The 22463-nt window shown below is 35.9% G+C and overlaps 1 protein-coding gene across 1 annotated transcript; it reads left to right on the top strand.

Annotated features, from left to right (window-relative positions):
* The first annotated feature begins 6914 nt into the window (after window positions 1-6914).
* Window positions 6915-18998, top strand: LOC117332964. Its single transcript, XM_033892054.1, has 5 exons — window positions 6915-6966; window positions 7158-7238; window positions 10105-10324; window positions 10716-10845; window positions 16225-18998. The coding sequence occupies exons 1-5, from the start codon at window positions 6915-6917 to the stop codon at window positions 17749-17751; spliced, it is 2010 nt and encodes a 669-aa protein (XP_033747945.1). The 3' UTR covers window positions 17752-18998.
* The last annotated feature ends 3465 nt before the right edge of the window (window positions 18999-22463 follow it).

The raw sequence follows: 22463 nt of genomic DNA, 5'->3' as shown, positions 1-22463 counted from the left end.
CCCTGCCAGTTCCAACTGTTTACCCGATAGTTCATATTCTCCAAGCATTCCATTAAGCATCCCTTGAAGATCAGAAATATTTTCTTTTGATATATCCATAATGTTTGGTATCTCTGAACAGGTGTTTTCCATTTCACATGTAGAATTTCAGAAAGCGTCTGTTTCTTCAAGATGCTTTTGAAAGTAATTTCCGATTGTACCGTAATAATCTACAGTTATGTTTTGACATGCTTAAAATTGCTAATTGCTGATGTGTTTTGACACTTCTATCGTTTTCCAGTCACCAGATGAGGCCATCGAGGGGAAATTTATTCAATACAAGCTAAACTTGCGAATAATACAACATATATACAAAATTCATCGTTTCTTATCTATTTTACATCATTTTCAACACGAACTAATTTATTCAAAAGAAGTATAGAAACTTTAAAGAGAGAAACAAATCGTTTTAAAATCCCCATTGTGAGCCTTTCTGCCGTGTGCATCGCATTATGCAAAACCCACGTGACTGTCATTTCAGTTTCTGCCTAAAAGTACACGTAAAGTACACATCGGGGTCAAGTGTACTGCTGTCAGGCGAAGTTGGCGGGCAAATGATTTTGAAATTTCTTTTACTCGAGTATATCAGATGAAGATTTATACTATGTGCAAACATAGCGCAGTAAACAAATTGAGAATGTACGGTAAATTTACAGCAATATTCATTGTGAAAAAAAGAAGAAAAAACAAGTGTCGTCGAATGTTACCGGAAATATCCGAGTTTCGCCGAAGACTCTTTATTCCCCTTAACACGAAAGTTGTCTGAATTATAGGCAACCTCGAGAGATGTGTTTTAATCAGATTGATGATCTAGGTTTTGATCAATTTTGCCACACAAAAAAAAGAGAGAGAGAGAAAAAAGGCTTCTTTGGCAAGTGTTTGTATGCCTTCAGTGCTATTCAAGAGATATTTAGTGGCGCTACCAGAAAACTGATTTAATTTAAACTTATCTTATTTTTACATTTTGCATGTACAGAGAAAGAGGGTGAGGGGAGGGGTAATTTCCTACCCCATGTGCCTTACTACTAAGTGTCGAATGTGGAATTGTCACAAACAACTAGACACGCAGTTTTTGGCTTTTGTTGTTTTTTTGTTGTTTTTTCGTTTTTGTTTGTTTGTATGCTTGTCTTGTGTGTGTTTTGTTACGTATTTATGATAAATCTCTTTCAGCTGATCAAAAGTAGAATAGCAGTGTAGGGAAGCTGATTGGTATTCATATCAATTTAAACTGTTTAACAAATACTTATACAAAAAGATAGAGAAAGTAACGGTGAAGGGTTTGTACGAAGTACATCAACGTATTATTTTAAATATGTTATTTGGTGAAGGGTTTGTACGAGGTATATTTGGGTTTTTTAATGGTTCTTGATGCAGAATTTGAACGAGGTATAAGCGGTTTTGTTTGTTTGTTTGTTTGTTTGTGTGTGTGTGTGTGTGTTTTGTTGTTGTTGTTGTTGTGCAATTATTTGTATACAAATTGTATTCATTGTGATCATATAATGCTATTTCTGACGTTATGTATTGCGGAGAGTGCCCTAGTTATGTTGTAATAACTTGTGCCCTATCCTTATATGGCTTTCAGTGCATTTGATGGGCGAAATATATACTGCACGGTTAACGTGTTATTTTTTTTTAATGTCGGCTATTTTATTACTTATTATATTTATATTGATCTTAAAAAAAAAATCATGATTGAACTACAATTGTAGTTGTCATTAGCGTTATTCTCGTCAATATCAAATTAAACGTAAACAGAATATGAAAAATCAACACTACATCGAGTGTTGGGATTCAGATTTCAGATCTGTATTGATCGCTCAGACACACACGTGTGTTACAAGAGGTCAAGAGGTCAAACATAAACAGCAAATTTTATACATGGCGGAACACAACAAATCTCATTCACTCTTTATAATTTAATTTTCAACAAACTTACATTTGAGAGCACACGAACATTACATAGAGAAACTAAACCTTTCATTTTTGTCAGATAGAGTATGTACAATACAAATGTAATAATTTGGTATATAAATTTCTCATTTGGCATACTTATTCATGATTACAGATAAATAGATAATGATACTCATCACCAACACTATTGGAGCACAAAGGACAAATTCGATCATTACGAGGTACACCAGCCCATCGACTCGTTGCTAAATATTTTTTCGTTCTCTTACATTCAATTTAGTAAAATAATCTTTAATTTGAAATTTAGACTTAGTTTAAATTGTATTTTATTTGTGATTCAATACAACATGTAGTACAGCAACATAAATGAAAATGGTCGGATTCAGAAACAAGTACAGTGTATTTATCTGTCTCCATAAGGTGTAACATATTGGCAAAATGACGGTACTGACAAAGTGCAGGACTACATTAATTAATACAGGTAGCGAGGGGGTGCGGGGGAGGGGAGGAAAGCGTGTGGGGTTGAGAAGAGGAAACTGTTACATGGATTTACCGATAGGATTATTTTGTTAATATATATATATAAATATATTTGCACATGTATTAACCGAAATAATTGTATTACAACCTTACAACCTTATATCGGTAACCAGCCTATCTGTGGTATAGAATCGTATGGTGTTTTCGGTACGTATAGATATTGCGCATATAAAAAGCACACATTATAAGAATGTGATGTTAGACGTGTACCAGTGACTCTAGAATCTTTTAGAGTGTATAATAAATGTTTGAACAATATCAAAGATATTTTCGTTATACTGGTCTGGCATATCAGGGTTACCATATAATAAAATGTTAACATTGTAGTCAGGGAGGTAAGTTTCTAAAAAAACATTGAATTCTTATGTGCTGGTAGTTTGGACAGTGAAGAAGGAAGTACTCTGTAATTTCGTCAGATAAGTTGCATGAACACAGGGGACTATTAACTAGATTGCGTATATATAAATGACTGTTCAGAGAACTACAATGCATCCTGAGTCGTGCGTGGTGAATCTGACTGTGTCTAGTAATATAGTCATATAGGGGTACAGTTTCAGTGCCAGCATTGAGGAATTTTTTAAGAATAATAACAGAGGGGTTAGTTTTTTATGACCTCAGTGAGTGCGTTCCACAGAACAACAGAAGAGGGAAGGAAAGAGTCTTTGAAGAGATTAGTTCGGCAGGGAATTAATTTGAAGGAGTCGGCACTTCTTGTGTTGTAGGAGTGGATATTGGAGTGGCGAGCTGGAAGCAAGTTTGTTAAGTAGGTAGGACATTGGTCATGAACCATCTGATGAAAATTAATAGTTTTATGTTTTCTTCTTCTGTTAACAAGAGTATCTAAACCAGTCTCTAAATATAGGCGGTCGTGACTTGTAAGTTTTGTAGCCCCGGTAATGATCCTAGCAGCTTCAAGTTGTATACTTTCCAATAATTTACTTTGGCCTAATGTTATATTGTCCCAGACAATGTCTCCATATTCTAGTAAAGGTCTAATAAATATACAGTATAAAGTTTGAAGGGAGTTCCGATCAATGCTAAATTTGAGATTTCTAAGGACAGCAAGTTTTTTTAGAGACTTTACTTATAATGTGCTGTAAATGATCAGTCCAGTTTCCGTTAGCTGAGAGTGTGATACCTAGATGTGTGTGTGAAGTGACTTCCGTAAGTATGGTATTATTCATGAATAGGGAGGGGTGGATCGGTTTGATAGTTTTTTTGCTTACGGTCATTGTTAGAGTTTTAGAAGGGTTAAAGTTAACAAGCGATGTTTTAGACCATTCGTTAATTTTACTAAGGTTATCATTTAACAGGTTAGCGCTAAGATGTGGAGATTCAACGATGACATTCAGAGATGTGTCATCAGCAAACAGTTTTATGGCACAGCTAATTATTAACAATGTCATTTATGAAAATTAAGAAAAGTAGTGGGCCTAGGATTGAACCTTGTAGAACACCCGCTGTAATATAGGCTAAGTTGGATTGCTTACCTTTGATAACTACACTTTGGCAACGATTACGTAAATAATTTGAGAACCATAAAAAGAGATTTCCAGTTATTCCGAAAGATTTTAATTTGGATAGTAGGCCTCGATGCCAAACCCGGTCAAACGCCTTGCTTATGTCACAGAATATCAATCTGATTTCGTTACCCTTATCAAGATTAGAGAAAATATCGTGGGAAATTGATAGAAGTTGATTGATGGTAGAATCACCAGATCTGAATCCAGATTTGTACGGGGTTAGAAATGATTTATCGATAAGGAAATTGTAGACATATATATACACACATCTTTCCATTAATTTGCCAATAATAGACAATAAAGATATTGGACGGTAGTTACTGATAACAGAGGGGTCATCTTTTTTAAAACCAGGTGTGACATGTGCTTTTTTCCAGGGAGATGGAAATGTAGATGGGGTAAGTGAAAGGTTAAACAATAGTTGTAGAGGGTAACTTAAACTTAAAATATCGGCGGCCTCCTTTATCAATCGAGGACTTATCAAGTCAGGACCAGCCGCCTTTCTGGTGTTTAGAGAGTATATTGCGTCGAGAACGTCTTATACCCAAGCCACAGACATCGAGTTTGGCGAAGCGGTGACGAGTGTCACAACCAATGGAAAAACAAAGGGGCGTGACGGTTACTATAGTACGTGATCAGGTAGTTGGTGCATTTGATAAGAATATATTAAATAGAAAATGGTATAAGTATATTGGATCCTTCACATTATACGTAATACTGAGACATATTGAAGTTTAAATTCTTTCATGGAAACAATGCCTTTTTTTACATTACGTGATTCATATGAATACCGACTTTTCATATATCATTTGATACCGGAATAATATATCCAGAGACGTGTACCAGTCTCTGACATATCCAATTATCCAGCATTAAATTTCCAATTGAATCAAAGCTTGCTACGGACGAAAAAACAACGGAAGCTATTAAGAATTTCACATTCTAAATTTCCTATTGAAAGAGAAAGGTGGAATAAGCCTCGCGAGGAAAGGTCATCTGCATGGAGTGAATCTTCAAAACAAATCAACATACTAAATATCGCGGTTTAATTTACCAAAGGAAAATAAAAGGAAGAATTACTTGATGTTAATTTTAACAATAAAAAGAAGAAGAAAGAAATTCAACTACTTGACAATGACAATTTGTTTATTCTCGTAAACAGTACAGTGTAGAGAATAAGAGTACAGACAAATGGATAACAATGAAACATGGTAAAACAGGATGGACATCAGTATTGTGAATTAATTATTATAATTATATCAATAATAAATTTAGCCAGTGAAATAAGTTCATTTTTAGTTACGTAATTAATATAAACTTTATTTTATTCATTCAATTCATACATATACAATACACTTTCATACAATCATAATGTGAATAGGATTCGGAAGCAAGTATAAGACTTATATCAATCCGTCTCCTTTTATGACACATTAAGTAAACGGCAGCAAGTGGGAGAATACATAAGTGAGCAATGTAATACTTGTATAGATGAAAAATGGGGAAATTCGGAAAGAGGAGAGATGAAAAGACCAGAAGAAAAAGAGAGGAATTTTATGCCATGACATGAGATATACAACCTGCTGTAACAGCTGTGTACTGGACAAAAGATAAAGAATAAAAAAAAATAAAAACAATCATTCAAATCTTTTAGAAATAATTATAAATTCTTGAACACTGGAAAAGTCAAAAGATTTTCATCATACGTGAGTTCGTTATCACCGAAGAGTAGTATTTCAGTTGATAAGGGATAGTTTAGAGCACTAAAACAACGTAAGCGAAACTGCGCGAAAAGTGGACAACGTAATACTTGAACGTTATTGAATAATGTATGAAATTTAAATGTATTTGGTCTTTCATAATAATATCTAGACATATATTTCCGTCTACTATTGAGTATAAGATGCTGATCACAGTTGAATAAATAATGAAATTGGTCGCCTATTTCTCTTAAATTACATGAAGTACATATTCTATGTCCCTGTGGTATATTAGACCATATACCACTTTCAATTGGTATTTTTGTATTACCTACTCTAAATTTACAGTACGCTTTGGCTAGCTTGGGAGGGAGTTCTAGTAAATAATTCTCTAAACAAAGTTCTGTCTTGTAAACTCTATAATTGATTCCTTTCGTGGAAGTAAAATTTTCATTTAGAAATATGTTCAAAACGAGATATTCATTAAAGTATATTACACAAATGTATGCTGCAATGGTTTGTTTAGTTTAGGTAAAGATTTAGCGATACAGTACCAGTGTTCCTTATTTCAACGACAACCTGCGTCGACACACTGTCTAGCAGCACAGATACCATGGTTGGTTCAACTGACCGGTATAGTATACTAGTTGATTACACTTTGGTGGTATCATTTTCTTGCCAATTAGAAGACGACAAATTAAATGACTCGTTTTCGAAATATATCCATCAAAACGTAAATGTGGTATGTGTTTAGGCTATAATTAAAAAAAGGTTTGTTTGTGGATACCCTACCCACAATTTTCTCACTGTGTAGTTTTTGCTTTTTTTTATATTTTAAATACATAATCTCGTATTTTCATATATCAATTCAGTTTATAACAAGAAAAAGAACTTTCAAACTGTTTAATTATCAAACAACAAAACAACTCTTATTTATTTAAGAAGTATTGGATTGGCTGCAGATCGCAGCTTTGCCTGCAGTTTTGCAGGTCTTTTACACATGGACCGCACAACCCAGAATGCAGAATGCGTCTTTGTCAGTGGTTGATTTTGATTTGCTGACTTCACAGCATTTTTCAAAAAAGTCAACTACTTTCTGGGGCATTTCGTCCTGTAAATTCGGTGTTAATACCAGCATACCGATGCAACACAAGTAAAAGACATAGACAAGAATGCAGCAAAGATAAATCTGCCTCTGACAATGGACAGCAGTCAAAAGATTAGCCTCATATATAAAAGGAAGATAGGGGGAGGTAATCAGGTAAGCCCTAATGGATAGACAGGATTAGATTGGTAGTGCTAATAAGGCCTCTTAACAAGTTTGTGGTGTTAAAATGAAGTGTTTGGTGAATACATAGTCTGTGGTGTCAACATTTTTTCGAGCAATTGCCAGGCTTTGAGCTACTGTCTTTGGTTGAATTTGATCATGATTTGTACTGTGCAGATGGAAACACTCTGCCGTTTTTAGGATACTTTGAGGCAATGAATCTCGGACTTGGAGGCAAGCATTTAGAAGTTTGTCTAGGTTAGTAAGGGTTAAAACCACCTATAGGATTTCTTTTAGTATAGGCCAGGTGAGAGTAGGACATGCATGGCCTAGTTCGACATAAGGATAGGTCTGATGTAGATGTTGTAGAATTAGGCTCTCAATCACCTAATGGATTGATGGTTTGTCTTAAGTTTAGTCCAGTTAGAGTCTGGGAGAAAACAAATTAACAACACTTGATCGGGATCATTTCAGGTAAGTAAAAGCTGAATCCCACTGGTGGTAGAACTTGAGAAGAAGTTTGAAATAGTTGTTGTTCAGGAAAACCATGATTGTGCAATCATGTTACAAAATGGCCCCCCTGGTTGCCATGTCAAAGTTTTTACGAGGCTGAAAAATAACAACACTTTATTGGCTCTCATTCCTTAACATCCTCGCCAATTTCCAGCTTAATGGCACCAGTACTAGTGCAACTGGAGAAGAAGTTTGAAATGTGTTTTTCAAGATGGCTGCCATGGCGGCAATCTTGGATTTTGGATTTGCCCAAATAATAACAACACTTCGTCAGGACAATCTCAGGATCATTTCTAGTATGTTTGAGCTGAATCCCATAGGTGGAATTTGAGAAGAAATTTGAAATAGTTGTTATTCAGGAAAACCATGATTGCACAATCATATGGTGGCTCGTTAGGGCCAAGTATCAAATCTCGCATTCTCGCACTCTCGACCTTAGGTTGAAAACGCGAGAATGCGAAAACGCCAGAATGCGAAAGAGCGAAAACGCGAGAATGCGAAAACTCGACGGCGAGAATGCGAAATCGCGACGGCGAGAGTGCGAGATTAATCCCGCGTTTTCGCCGTCGCGTTTTCGCATTCTCGATAACATTGTTTTCGATTTGTTTTTGTTGTTATAGTTTTCAACGTAAAAAGATTATGCCTGGTATTTCAACTATTATCTATTCAATTTGGTATATTTATCAGTTACTTTTCTACGCATTGAAAACACGTTTATCCAAAAAACAACAAAGAAAAAATCGAGTAAAAAGAAACGTACCTTGAATTATGGGTATCCATAATTCGAATGTTGTGTGATATTTGCTGATATAACATTGCACAGCATAAAACCGTAGGATACATGTCATTTGGGTCAATTTCTCTTTTTTTTCAAGCTGTAACAGCAGCGCCACCTTACAGGTTTTGCTGGAAGTCCACAATTCTAACCTTGTCAGTTGTTTTGTTTTTATCTAATCCAAAGATTTTAAAAGTTTGTTTATTTCCAAATGCAGAGAGCATAAAGGTAGCATTAATACATTATTCAATATATATATATAGAGAGTGAGAGAGAGATTTTAAAGGAGGCGGAGGACATACAGTTGATTTAATATCTTGGTTTCTGCATACGCCCAATGTCACAAGCGACAGCGGTACGACTGTGGGGTCATTTGAGTGACTTCTGTAAATGTTTCCCATTAAAAAAATATTATACGGCTATGCCGAAAAATCAGTTGGTACCTTCCGGAGCTGACCACTGACGTTGTTATGAAAAATCTGACTCTGCTGTTAGAACAATTGTTTGCTGCCCCTTTCGTGTGTTATGTAGTTGTGTTTGGTCTCTTTTCTCGAGAGAGAACACGTGCCCACCAAGGTGATGTCGACGTGACTACGTATAATCAGCGCGTGAGAGAAATGAATGACAGACTCCATACTACACTTTCGGGCAGCGTGTTTTGCAAATTTTGGCGTCATGATCGCATGAAAGACTTATCCAAGTTGTACGACAGTGACGGTGTTCATTTCCGACGTCAACAGCCTTATTTTAAATCGGTACGAGGTGCTGTTTTATTTGGACTGAAAGGATGTGACAGTGCTCCGCAATGCTAATTTAAGCGATGAATTGTCGGGACGTTTGATTAGAGTTACCTCCCTTATCACATCAACTGACGTTATAGACCATGGCATACCATTGACCTATATTTCCAAAGCAGTTATAAATGTGTTAATTGTTGTTTTGAATATTTAATTAAATTATATATCATATAACAGGGATTATGTATTGTAATTCTCATGTATATACTATTTTCTGTTAAAAGTGATTCATACAGTTTAATAATATAAAAAAGTTAGTGAAGATGATAGCATGGTTATTATCTTAAAAAAAAAAATCAGTGGTGTGATAGCACTATATGGTTTAAGTGAAACTCTAACCATGCATTCAGCATTGTACAGCAGCGTGGGTTCACATTGGTGTTTACTTTGTATTCACTATTGCCAATGCTACCTACTTGTAGGCAGTCGGTATAAATGATGTGTTCTCCCTGTCTGTCAGGCTGTTCAGATTTGACATATAGATGTGTCATAGTTGTTTTGACATGTATTTGTGTCGTAATGGTTTTGACATGTATTTGTGTCGTAATGGTTTTGACATGTATTTGTGTCGTAATGGTTTTGACATGTATTTGTGTCGTAATGGTTTTGACATGTATTTGTGTCGTAATGGTTTTGACATGTATTTGTGTCATAGTTGTTTTGACATGTATTTGTGTCGTAATGGTTTTGACATGTATTTGTGTCGTAATGGTTTTGACATGTATTTGTGTCGTAATGGTTTTGACATGTATTTGTGTCGTAATGGTTTTGACATGTATTTGTGTCGTAATGGTTTTGACATGTATTTGTGTCAAGGTAATTACATAATGATGACATCTATTTGTGTCAAAGGTTGTGACATGTATTTGTGTTTTGTGTCTTAGTATATTATCTTGGTGACAATACCAATGTTATAATATTTATGTATATATATTTATATATAAAAAAAAGATAATGACCAAACCATTCCAATTTTATTGATTAATAGTTACCAAATTACATATCAATTCTACATTTGTCCCTCACACTGTCACTTCAGAAATCACAAAGCATGCCTCCAAAAAGAAAGGCGGCACGAAATCATGCCACAATACCTTCCGGCCTCGGATGGCAGCAAACACCAATGGCGATGATATAACTGCTCCTGGTGTGCCACAGCCAGTCAATCCCCAGGGCAGACTCATACCGGAAGCTGATGTAGAACAGCTGATACAGAGGGCTGTACAGCAAGGGGTTGAATGCCACAAACGGACGAAGCCGTTGGTGAGGATACTGTGCTACGGACTGCCATAGATGTGGCAGCTACTGTGTCACAGGTCGCCCCAGCTAATGAGAGTGATTACGTGCCATTCAGGTCGACAGCGATCCCACTGCCAACACTAGTAGCTCAACCTATTAAGGACAAGATTTGGGCTGGTGAATTCATTGAAATCTCAATGATTGACAAGAAAGACCATGAGAGTTTCGAACAAGTGATACATTCGACCTGCTACATTAACCTGTGGTGCAGTGGGTGCCCAAACATAGGACAAAGACACTCTCCTTGGATCAATGGACCAATAATTTTCATATTTATGCGACCATATACTGTGAAAAGAAACCAGAGAAATTTGCTAGTCTCCTTAAATACATGTATATGTCAATCATTAGAAAGTTAGCAAGTAAGGGTGCAGATTGGCAGTTTTATGACTGCTCCTTTAGACGATTACAGGCCACAAATGGGGATCAGGGCTGGGAAAGGGTCGAATTGGAGCTATGGCACGAAGCCATTATACGCAAAGTAGGACAAAGTTCGACCTCAGCAAAGCATTTATCTGTTCCACACCCCAAGGGTTTTTGCTTTAAATTTTTAGAAGGAAAGCCGTGTACTGGTCCAGAAGGGGGATGTCAACATTTTTATGGGTGTACCACATGTCAGGGTAATCACCACCCAGGTACCTGCCCTGGTTCTTCCCAAGCCCCACGATCGCATTTTGGTGCGACACCAATTTTTTGTCCCCAACGACTCACTTTTCAAGCCCCATCAGGTCGGTATCAACCATACGCACCAAGAACACGTGGTAACTTCAGAAGTCGTCACCCCTATCATCGCCGATAGACTAGCGGTTACGTTAGAAGGACATGATTATGAGAAAAAGAAATATCTTGTTCAGGGTTTTAAGGAAGGGTTTCGTATCATTATGATGGGGGAAAATTTAAGCCCACTTGTTAGAACCTAAAATCCGCAAAAGAGTTCCCTCACATTATCAAAGACAAATTACAAAAAGAACTTAATGCTGGGCGTATAGCAGGACCATTTATTACCCCACCATAAAATGATTATTATACTAGTCCTATAGGTGTTGCCCCTAAGAAGAACCTGGTAAATTTCGCATGATCCACCACCTTAGTCACCCAAAAGGCCTTTCAATCAATGATGGAATCAGCCCAGAATAATCAACTGTCCAATATGCCACCATAGCTCATGCTATAGGAAAAATTAACCAGTTGGGGCAGGGATGTTTTTTAGCTAAGACGGATATCGAGTCAGCTTTTAGAATAGTACCCATCCACCCGGATGACAGAAAGATGTTGGGTTTACAATGGGAAGGAAAATTATATTTTGACAAGTGCTTACCTATGGGTTTATCCGAAAGCTGCAAAATATTTGAAGTGCTTAGTACAGCCCTTGAATGGGTTGTTGCATCCAAATTCAGGTCGCCTGGTGTTGTTCATGTTCTAGACGATTTCCTTTTCATTGCCAAAACAAAATCGGAATGTGAAGCTATACTTAACTCTTTTCAAGATATGTGTTCATTCATTGGTATCCCATTAGCTCCCGAAAAAACCTTTGGGCCAGCCCAGGTCTTACCATTCCTAGGCATTACTTTGGACTCTGTCAACATGGAAGCTAGGCTCCCTAAAGATAAATTAGTTAAGTGCCATGTATTGTCATGAAAAGGGTCTATCACCATCAACAATTACTTCACATTTGTCCGCAATCGCTTATATTCACAATATATCCGGTCATTCAGATCCAACAAAGTCGTTTCTGGTTAAGAAACTCCTAAAAGGTGCATCTAAAACTACACCAACATACGACACGCGTCTTCCCATCACTGAACCAATCCTTAATCAGTTGGTATCTTCATTATCTTTTCTATGTTCCAACAGCTATGATCAGCATTTGTATCGCTCTATTTTTACACTAGCCTTTTACGGCTTAGCTCGCATAGGCGAACTAGTTTACACCACACCTTTGGCTGTCAAAAACATTCTCAGAATTTCTGACATTAATATTGCATACCACAAAGGAAATCCATCCAGTATAGAAATTAATTTCTCTAACTTTAAGCACAATTGTGACAATCAGATTCATAGTGTCATAGTGTCCAGTCTTGAGGGAAGTTGTGGAATATGCCCAGTTAATGCTTTGATAGAGTATTTAGCTGTCCGGGGGTCTAGCCCTGGGTCTCTTTACATCCACAAAGACAAACAACCTGTTGTACGTCATACCTTTGACTCAACAGTCCGTCGCTGTCTCAGATTTTGTGAGCTGGATAGTTCCCTGTATAAAGGACACTCTTTCAGAATAGGTGGGGCTACTCTAGCAGCAGGGAGAGGCATGACCGATGCTCAAATTAGGCTGTTAGGCAGATGGAAATCGGATGCTTTTAAAAGATATATTCGATCTGTTCCCTTATACAGTCCAAATTAATGGCAACTCCTATGAATACAGTTTACAATCACCTGACTCTTGGGGCACAGCGGGTGTTGGTGTAAAACTAATGAAACTTGTGTTATATCTTTAGTATATATGACAGACTGCAGGCGCGTGGGTCCCTGTGGTATTCTGAGACATGTTAATTCCTTATATACATGTATATACATTTGTATATGTTAAGGTAATCAAATTGATAGGTGTAGGCGCGTGGGTCCCTACACGTAGTTAATTTAGAATGACATGCAAGTTTTCAGTCATTAATACAATATGTTTCCAAATTTTTCTAGTACACTTATGTCTTACAACTGTAACTCGTTTATTTTTGTAGGTTTGATCGCTTTTGCTTAGACACTACTTGATAACTACCAGTTTGGTAACATAGGCGCGTGGGTCCCTATGTCCATCTGAAAGGTATATGATTGTGTATTCTATCTTACATTATATCATATTGTGTTTAATTTAAGTCTACCAAACTATATAAAGTCTTTATCCAGTTCAGTCACAGGCGTGTGGGTCCCTGTGTCAATAATTAAGCGGGACAATTTTCTTGCCAAACATATTATTTTGTTTATTTTGTTACTAGTTTTATACTTTGAAAATGTATTGAAACAATATCATGTTTTATCCTGTTCAGTCACAGGCGCCTGGGTCCCTGTGTCAATAATAAATCTGGACAATTTCCTGGTCAAACAACATGATTTTATTTATTTTGTTTTATTATTGAAAATGTCATTATAGACATGTTACTCTCCATGCTATTTCGGGTGGCGGATGACAATATATATAATGTATATATTGTCATTTTGGCGGACTAATCTATCTTCCGCTCACCTTTGCTGTATAAGGTGTTATTCATACAAAGAATTCAAAGAAATACTATTAATAATCAAAATCTTTTCAGTTATCATTATCAACATAAAAGAATGAAAATAAAATAAAATAATTGCGGCCACTCCTAAAAAAGTGAGCCAATTTATCGCCACACATTTGTCTTGCTGGTTTTTATTTGGTACACGCGTTTAGAATGAGACAATGCAGCAAACAGAGCTCTACAACATGGAGGTAACATGTCAAATAACAAATTGATTTGTAAAAGGGAGGGGGATAAGCACTTGTCATAAATTTGAAGAGAGTTTTATTACAGTGGAGGCAAAAATGTATTTTTAGAAATCGAGCATAGGAGTACCTTTGTAAATGTCATATGGTTATCCATAGAAAAGTATAATTTCGTACCTGTTGCCTGTGTTGAGATAGATTTTTTGAAGTTTCTACTTATCCTCGCAGTAAACGAACCAACAATTTGGTTTATTAGGAAGAGTTGGTAGGCCTTTGTGAATACAAAGTGTTCCATTTTCAAAAGAAATACAGGTAAAACCATAGCTAATCTCGCAAACAACCTGGTGTTTGTACAAACTATTTCAATAGCAAATAATATTTACTGGAGGTCTGGTCATGAACCTTAAAATATCCGCTAACAGCTTCAAATGCAAACCAATGTTGTTTAGAGTCACGAGACGGGGCTGTGCTTGCACACATGTATAGAAAGTGTGTAGAGACGACTTGCTCATTTGCATATAAATCGTATGGTTATACGATTAAGATCGCCCTTACAATTAATTAAAAAACGCATGGAAAACATAAGTTCAAGTTCATTTATTACTTTGAGTCTTACGACTCATCAGTGTAAACATATGATATACAGGATATTTACATATATACAAAATGTTAAATTGGCCACAGGAGAATGAACAATGCAATAATATATTATAATAGTAACATCAATCAATATTATTATTGCAATATATATATATATCTCATGCTTGTGATCGGCACTTATTTGCCGCTAACAGATATTTCCCAAGATTACACAAGTCTTTAACATTATTTGAATTAAGTAATTGAGTAAGCTTATATACACTTGGATTATTTCTATAATCATATTTTAAATACTTCTGTCTTAAATCAGAATACCTAGTACAAACTAAAACAAAATGAAATTCGTCTTCAACTTGTATCAATATATGACCAAGGATCGTTCATAAGGAGAACTGAAGTACACTTTCATGAAATAATTTGTGAAATGATAAAAAAGTAACAAACTTGACTAAATTGTCCCTTTAAAAACACACATAGAAATATACATATAATTTGTCAAGAAGTAATAACGACAGTACAGTGAGTGTGTGTGTGTGTGTTAAGGGTGCATCAAGCTGCAACACAAATATTTCACATTCAGATTTACAATAAACGTCAGAAAATTGGTTGATATATTATTCATGTATATGATGTTATCCTATGCACAGGTAGTCGCGTCGTCTGTCAATATACACCCAATATACAATCCTCATCGAGTACCTGTACACTGTTAATGTAATTGAGATGAATTTGTATTGTAAGACCAGTCAGCTAGAGTTAAGGAATCAATCGACCGTGCAAAAAGCTAGATTCGTATGCATACTACGTAATAGATCTGGCCGGGTTGATGAGAAAGAACACAAGCTAGCTTCCGCCATCTTGTTGTGTTGATTTGAGGTGGGACATGGTGCACCAAAACTTAAGGTAGGCTATGTGTATGTACGTACACTGTTAATCAATTATCGTCATAAAATGTACTTACCAATTAACATAATTATTAATATACATAACAATAGGTTATATGTACCAATTAGGAGGATAATAGTTGTTATACTGAAGAAATATGATTAAATGCTACAACCACAGGTGTCTGATTTTTTTAATATAAAATGATATGTCTCATTTATATGTACCTTTATATATTATTTTCTTATAAATCGAGCCAGGAACCTGTGTTACAACACTTACTGCTGAATGTCACTAATGGTTAATGTAGACAACAAATCCAATGATATTTACAAGCCTATAAATCACGACTCTGGCGTAATGAACTGAAGTAATTTGATCAATTTTTATCATGTATAAGGCAATGGCTAACCATGGGTCTTGATTAGTTAGGTAGCTTTCTGTTAATTTCGGCAAAACATGCGTAAAAATGCGTAATAGGGTAATATAAAATGAAATATTCTCCAGTAAGATAACCGAAATAAAATATTCTCAAATATGATAACAGAAATTAATTATTCTTTAATAAGATAATAAAAAAAATGAATATTTTCTCCTGTAAGATATATTAAATGATGGTCGAGTCACATTTCACGTGTAGGTGAGCAGTAAATAAATTAATATCATTTGATATTATACTTTATATTCATTTAACAGAAACAATGCTGAGTCGTATTTACTACCGACTGGAAATTGGACTAATTGGATCAAAAACCAAAGATGATGGTAGCCCAGAATGGAAGTAAATCGTGAATAAAGGATTGATTGACAAAAGAATGACAATGAACACACATACAAGCTGAAATGGCATATTCCAGTCAAGCGGTTGTTGCCGTTCATACACCTGGCCAGACGACTTGTTTGTATCACAGATAGATTACTTTGGACTGGTTTTGTGAAACAGATGGTGAAGTCATATGTGCTAAATGTGTTTCCACTACTCACAGGGGACATTACTGTATTCAACTCAGTGAGATTACCCCACAGCACAAACAGAAAATAAGAGAATTCATTGGAGATACTGAGCGTAATAAAATTACTAAAATTCAAGAGGAAATCAACACTACTGAAGAAAATTTGAGAAAACATTTGAGCCATTTTGACAGCATAGCATCGGAAGTGCAGAAACAAGGAGAAAAACTAAAGGAAGAACTTGATCTTTTAACAGCTCAAACACTTTCCCGGCTGAAGCATCTCGAAGAAGAAAATTCCAAACTTCTTAAAGGCTACCAGAATGAACTCGAGAAAAAACTTGAAGAACTCAAAAATCAGCTGAAAGAGTGCAAGGAATCTCTCCAGAATGGAACAGATATCCAAGTATTTGAAATTGCTAGCCGACTTACTTCCAAATTGAAGTTACCTAGCTATCCTCACGTATGTGTTGTGAAATTCAGGCCAACAGCGCAACCAAAGCGTATACTGGAGCAGGCATTAGGAACATTAACATCGTTTTCACCTGGCCAGTCTCATGGCTACCAGAAACCTAAAAACTTATTGGATGATTACGAATCATGTCTACGCTCAACAAGAAGGTTATCAGATACCAGTGAGACATTCAGCAGACCGGTAGCGCAGACAAGTCTACTGCCAACGACGAAAGTTCTATTAGAATTGAAGTCTTTCTCGGACGTCTGTTCAATATGCCCAGATAATGATAGTGGGCTGTGGACCTGTGGTGGTGATGACAGCGTTGTGACCTATCAACTGTCTACCGGAGATGCATCGCTTAAACAGGGATGTCCTGTTAAGGTTACAGATATATGCACCTCTCCGAGTACTCGTAGTCTTTGGGTGTGCTCCATGACAGATAAAAGTGTCTTGGAGATGGTATCTGATGAATTAATCCGAAGATTCAACACCGTGGATGCCCCTATTTCCATATGCATTGCAGGCACTGCTAGTGGAGACCATGTCCTGGTAGGGATGTCATGCAAAATCACCAAATTCAGTACAAAGGGGTTCGCTCGTTCCAGTACCATATCAAACAATGGGAAGCCTTCGGTGATTACACCCAAGAGAATCTCGTCCTGTCCTGACAGCGATCAAATTGCTGTAGCAGACAGAGATTCGTTAAGAGATGGAGGTAGGGGAAAGCCACATATCACAGTTCTGGACCAAAACTTACAGGAACTATATCAGTATGGACAAGACAAAGACAAAAGCAGGGCCGGAAAAAAGTCGTTTGACCCGTGGGATTTGAAATACGACAGTGAGGGACGTCTTATCATTAGTGACTCGAACAATCATTGCCTTCATGCCCTGAGTCCCAACGGACAATACCTTCGGCTGCTATACACAGACACATATTCGGTTAAGGCTATCGGTATCGAGGTAAATAAGAATCTGTGGGCCGTGTTTGGTGACTTTGGTAATCAAACCATCAAATGTCTACAATACACTTAAGGAGTCAAGAAACAGTTTTATTGAACTGTAAGACATGGGTTGTTGTTGAGGGCGACCCGTCACTAGCTCAGTGCATTTCGCTTAAACCCAATGGTACGATGATGTTCGCCTTGTATTTTTCTTGCATGGCATTTTTCATTACTTCTTCCTATTTCAATAATACCGATTCTTTTTTCCTATGTACAATTCACACGCAAACTTATTAAGCTATAGTTTGGCAATAGGAAACAAAGATAAAAAAACAAAAAAAAAAAAAACAGAAAACAACAACAAACAATAAAAAACAACAACAAAAAACAAAAAAACAACAACAAAAAACGATCGAACTGGTGCCATGTTGCTTTAGAGTTTTCCTGACCTCCATCAAAATCAGCATGATGGATATCATGGAAAAACCCATAACGCTGATACAAAGAAAAGGATTATTCACTTTATTTATTGTTTTGCAAGATAGAGCATAATTGTTTATGTTGATACTAAATACAATATAAAGATGTACCCTTCCTTGTATAACTTAGACTGTGGTATATAATTTACACGAAAATCTGGAAAACAAACCTTAAATTAGTTCAAGTCGGCCATTGCTGGTGACAAACGGTGTAATGGTGGCCCCAAAAAAATGTTTGTCTTTTTGATTAATTTGCCAAAAATCACAAAAAAAAAACCAAAAAATAAATAAATTAAAGAATAAAATAGATAAAAATATATGTTTAGATTGGTTTTATTGGCCGCGATCTGTATTTATAGATTCTATATATAAGGCTGCTTATGGAGTTCCGGACTGTCCAGAATCTTCGTACTTGTAGAATCACTGATGGTTCCAAAAAGAGGAAACAATTGTGTGATGTTATTTAACATTTCATATGCGGCATACGCTGTGTTATATGTTGCTGCAATGTAAATCTATTCATGTTTAACATGTACTGTAAACAGAATTATTTTAGTGCATAACCGTATCCAATCAGATCACCGCATTGATGAATTGAGGCACGAGCTATACTTTGATAACAGTATACGGAAAATGCAAGTAGTGAATTATAATTTAGTGGAAAAATTCTGTCGGCGCAAAAAGAACTAAAATAAGAACACCGCTAAATTACGCATGTTTACAGTACATGTAGCCTATATGGTATGAATGTTCACATTCTGTGCCCCCCCATTAACACGTGATTTCTAACCGAATGCTATAGCAACAACAGGTATCTATACTCTAATCAAAGGAAGAAATAAATTATTCAAATAATCAACCACAGGTTTGCTCTTTTTTTCTAATTAATTTTCATTTTCTTCAAATGGTTTCTTTCACAGCCAACGCCGTTTGTAGGTGTACATAATTTTTTAAAAGGGAAAATCATATGAAGAGATGTCCATTTGTTCACCTCGATGAAGACTGGACATAAGTTAGCATAGTTCCAGTCTTCAGGGATAGTTCCAGTATTGGGGATAGTTCCAGTATTAGGGATAGTTCCAGTATTAGGGATAGTTCCAGTATTAGGGATAGTTCCAGTATTAGGGATATTTCCAGTCTTTAGGGATAGTTCCAGTATTAGGGATAGTTCCAGTATTAGGGATAGTTCCAGTCTTTAGGGATAGTTCCAGTATTAGGGATAGTTCCAGTATTAGGGATAGTTCCAGTCTTCAGGGATAGTTCCAGGGTCAGGGTATTTTTGAAAGATGAAGGCAAGAATAAGAGTGACATACTCATTATCTGATGCTTTTGTTAGTATTTTCCTTATTCAAGCGATATCAACAATTCGTCTTAGTAATATAACCAATTCGTTATACTGATATCACCATTTCGTTATAATGATATCAACAATTCGTTATAGTAATATCGTCAGTTCGTTATATTGATATCAACATTTCGTTATAATGATATCAACAATTCGTTATAGTAATATCGTCAATTCGTTATATTGGTATCAACAATTCGGTATGGTGATATCCACAATTCGTTATAACGATATCCACAATTCGTTATAACGATGTCAAAAATTCGTTAGAGTGATATCATTATAGCGAATTGTTGATATCACTATAACGAATTGGCGATATCAATCTAAGGAATTGGTGATATCAGTATAACGAATTGGCGAAATCAAAAATTAGTTATAGCGATATCGTTAAGTCCTTTAGATTGATATCACCAATTCGTTATAACGATATCACCAATTCGTTATAACGATATCACCAATTCGTTATAACGATATCAACAATTCGTTATAGTGATATCACCAATTTCTTGGAGTGAAGATCATAGTATCAACAATTCCAACTAATAAGTAATACCATCACAATGAATTAAGTGATACCACCCAATCGAGATTATTGAATTTACGGACTAATTTTGTGACAACACATCTTCAGTTTGCAAGGTGAAATCATTATGGTGATATCACTATAGTGCTTTGGTGACAAAACAACAAAGAATACCGACATGATATAACGAAACCATAATTCAAACTCAAAATCGAAGGACAAAAATATAAACAAATATATATATTTGTATGCAGACTCAAGAAAAGGTACAAAGAGAACAAGACCAGGTGCCCCGGAAGAGTAAGCATCTTCTGCTTCAGTGACGACAGATCCTGGTAAAATCCAGGTTAAATAACAATCTCAAACGAGAGTTAGGGCGGTGACAACGGAACCATTAGCTATATGCATATCAACAAACACCAAACGCGTCTAAATTCATATCGAGTGAGGAAATAAGATACGTGTATTTGTAACGTCCGCTCTCCATGAACACGGGACGTGAAAGTTCTTTTTGGGATGGTTGTGGTGTGATAAACATAATTCAACACTGGATATAAAGTTTACTTATATTTATTAATCCACAGGAAAATCCCGAAGGTACAATACAATCCAATGAAGTTTCATCCATCTTCCACACTATCGCCGGCGCATTCACACTTAACAGTTCACACACATTTAAACAAAACTAAGTCCTCACATCCTAAATATGTACATCCAAACGGCACTAAGTCCGTTTAGACTGAAAGCTGCTGGAGAACTCCTTATGCAAAACGCGCAAGTCTTTTTATATCCCCTGAGAGTTAATTAATATGTATGAATTGAGGATGTGGTCAATTGACCAATCCTGACCTTTAACCCGAAATATGGGCGTATCTAAACCCCTATCTCGTCATTTCCAAATATAGCCCTAGGCACTGACCACTGGTCCCACAGACCGTGTGCTACCTAATAACGACTGACTTTCAGGTTCTACCGTTTGGTTATATTTTACCTTGATATAGAATGAAGGGTGTAAACCTAAAACGGGTTAATTAACTACTGATCTAAGGGAAGCAACTCGAATAGATTTGGCTGACTATAGCGTATAGCTTTAACTACTCTAGGTAACTTTGAACACATAACATATAAAACTTGTCTATTTCCTAGTTCACTACACAACCCCCTTCTTTCGAAGAGTTTGTGTCCCCACAAACGTCATACATAGTTAATAGTCTTCGTAACAAAAGCAATCTATCTATTCTAACGTGAAAACATAAAACATATTAAAATACCATTTTGCGTTTGCATTAACAAAACTTTTCTTACGACATGTATGAGTCTAAACTTCAATGTCAAATATTATTTCCTGACATTCTACACTATTTTAAAACGTTTTGGCACTAAAACATTAAACGCACCAAATATTACGTACTTCTTTGCGTAATAAAAATAATGTTTACAAGCCTATAGCTAACATCGATCGCTTACGAGCTCCTGGCGGCTATATATCCGCAAAGTTCAAACAAACATCGTAAAATTAATGTCTACCAAAATATTAACATACATTTTACTGGTTTACCGTAATGTTTTAAAAAATGTACCTAGTCTACAAAACATACAACAACTCGTACTCTTCGTACATCTCTATCACACATTATACTCCTGCACACATAAAACGCCATCAGACTGTTTTATATTCTCGATTTTACATCGATATCCTACTTATTTGGCTACATGGACACAATGGAGAATCATTTTTCAAGTATAATTCTGATATGAAATAACAAATATATGTATGGTTTAGTTGTAACGTCCTAACCCCCAAGTATACGTATCCACTAATACGATATACTACAATATTGAGATAAAATCTACCCATAACCTTTAATTTGAGTTACATCTAAGATAGAAATCTAACATTGGAGGCAATACTCCCAACTATAATATTAATGAACATGCTATTCGTACATTACCTTTGACACAGTGAAATAAATTCCAAAAATTCACATGTATAAATGTGATCCACGGAAACAATAACTAATAATCACAGTTAGTGTGTTTGTCCTAAATAATATATCCATCGGAAATTACTTTAAGTCACTTTTTGATATCACAAAGTTCAGTTATAAAATGTCACTGTAAAGTATCCACGCACGTAATAATCCTTTGGTAATTCTGCATAGTTCAGTCCATTTAAAAGTTACTAATCCAAAAGTAACCAATTTCCGTATTTCACTAAATGTTCTAATCCAAGTCGAAAGTTTGAATTAATATCACAGTTCAAACACCAGATCAAAGTATCAACGTTTAAATCCCTTGATAATTTTGCACGGTTCCTATTAAAAAGTTAATAATCCATTAAAAGTCCTGAATGTTCTCTGATAATGATCCAAAATAACAGTTCAACGAACATCACTTTTTGAATTAGATAAGTTCAGTCACTTCAAAAAGTTGAAATCTTTACCGATTCAAAA

This window comes from Pecten maximus, chromosome 8, assembly GCF_902652985.1.
Source record: "Pecten maximus chromosome 8, xPecMax1.1, whole genome shotgun sequence".
NCBI classification, from domain to species: domain Eukaryota; kingdom Metazoa; phylum Mollusca; class Bivalvia; order Pectinida; family Pectinidae; genus Pecten; species Pecten maximus.
This window is presented reverse-complemented; position numbering and strand designations above follow the sequence as displayed.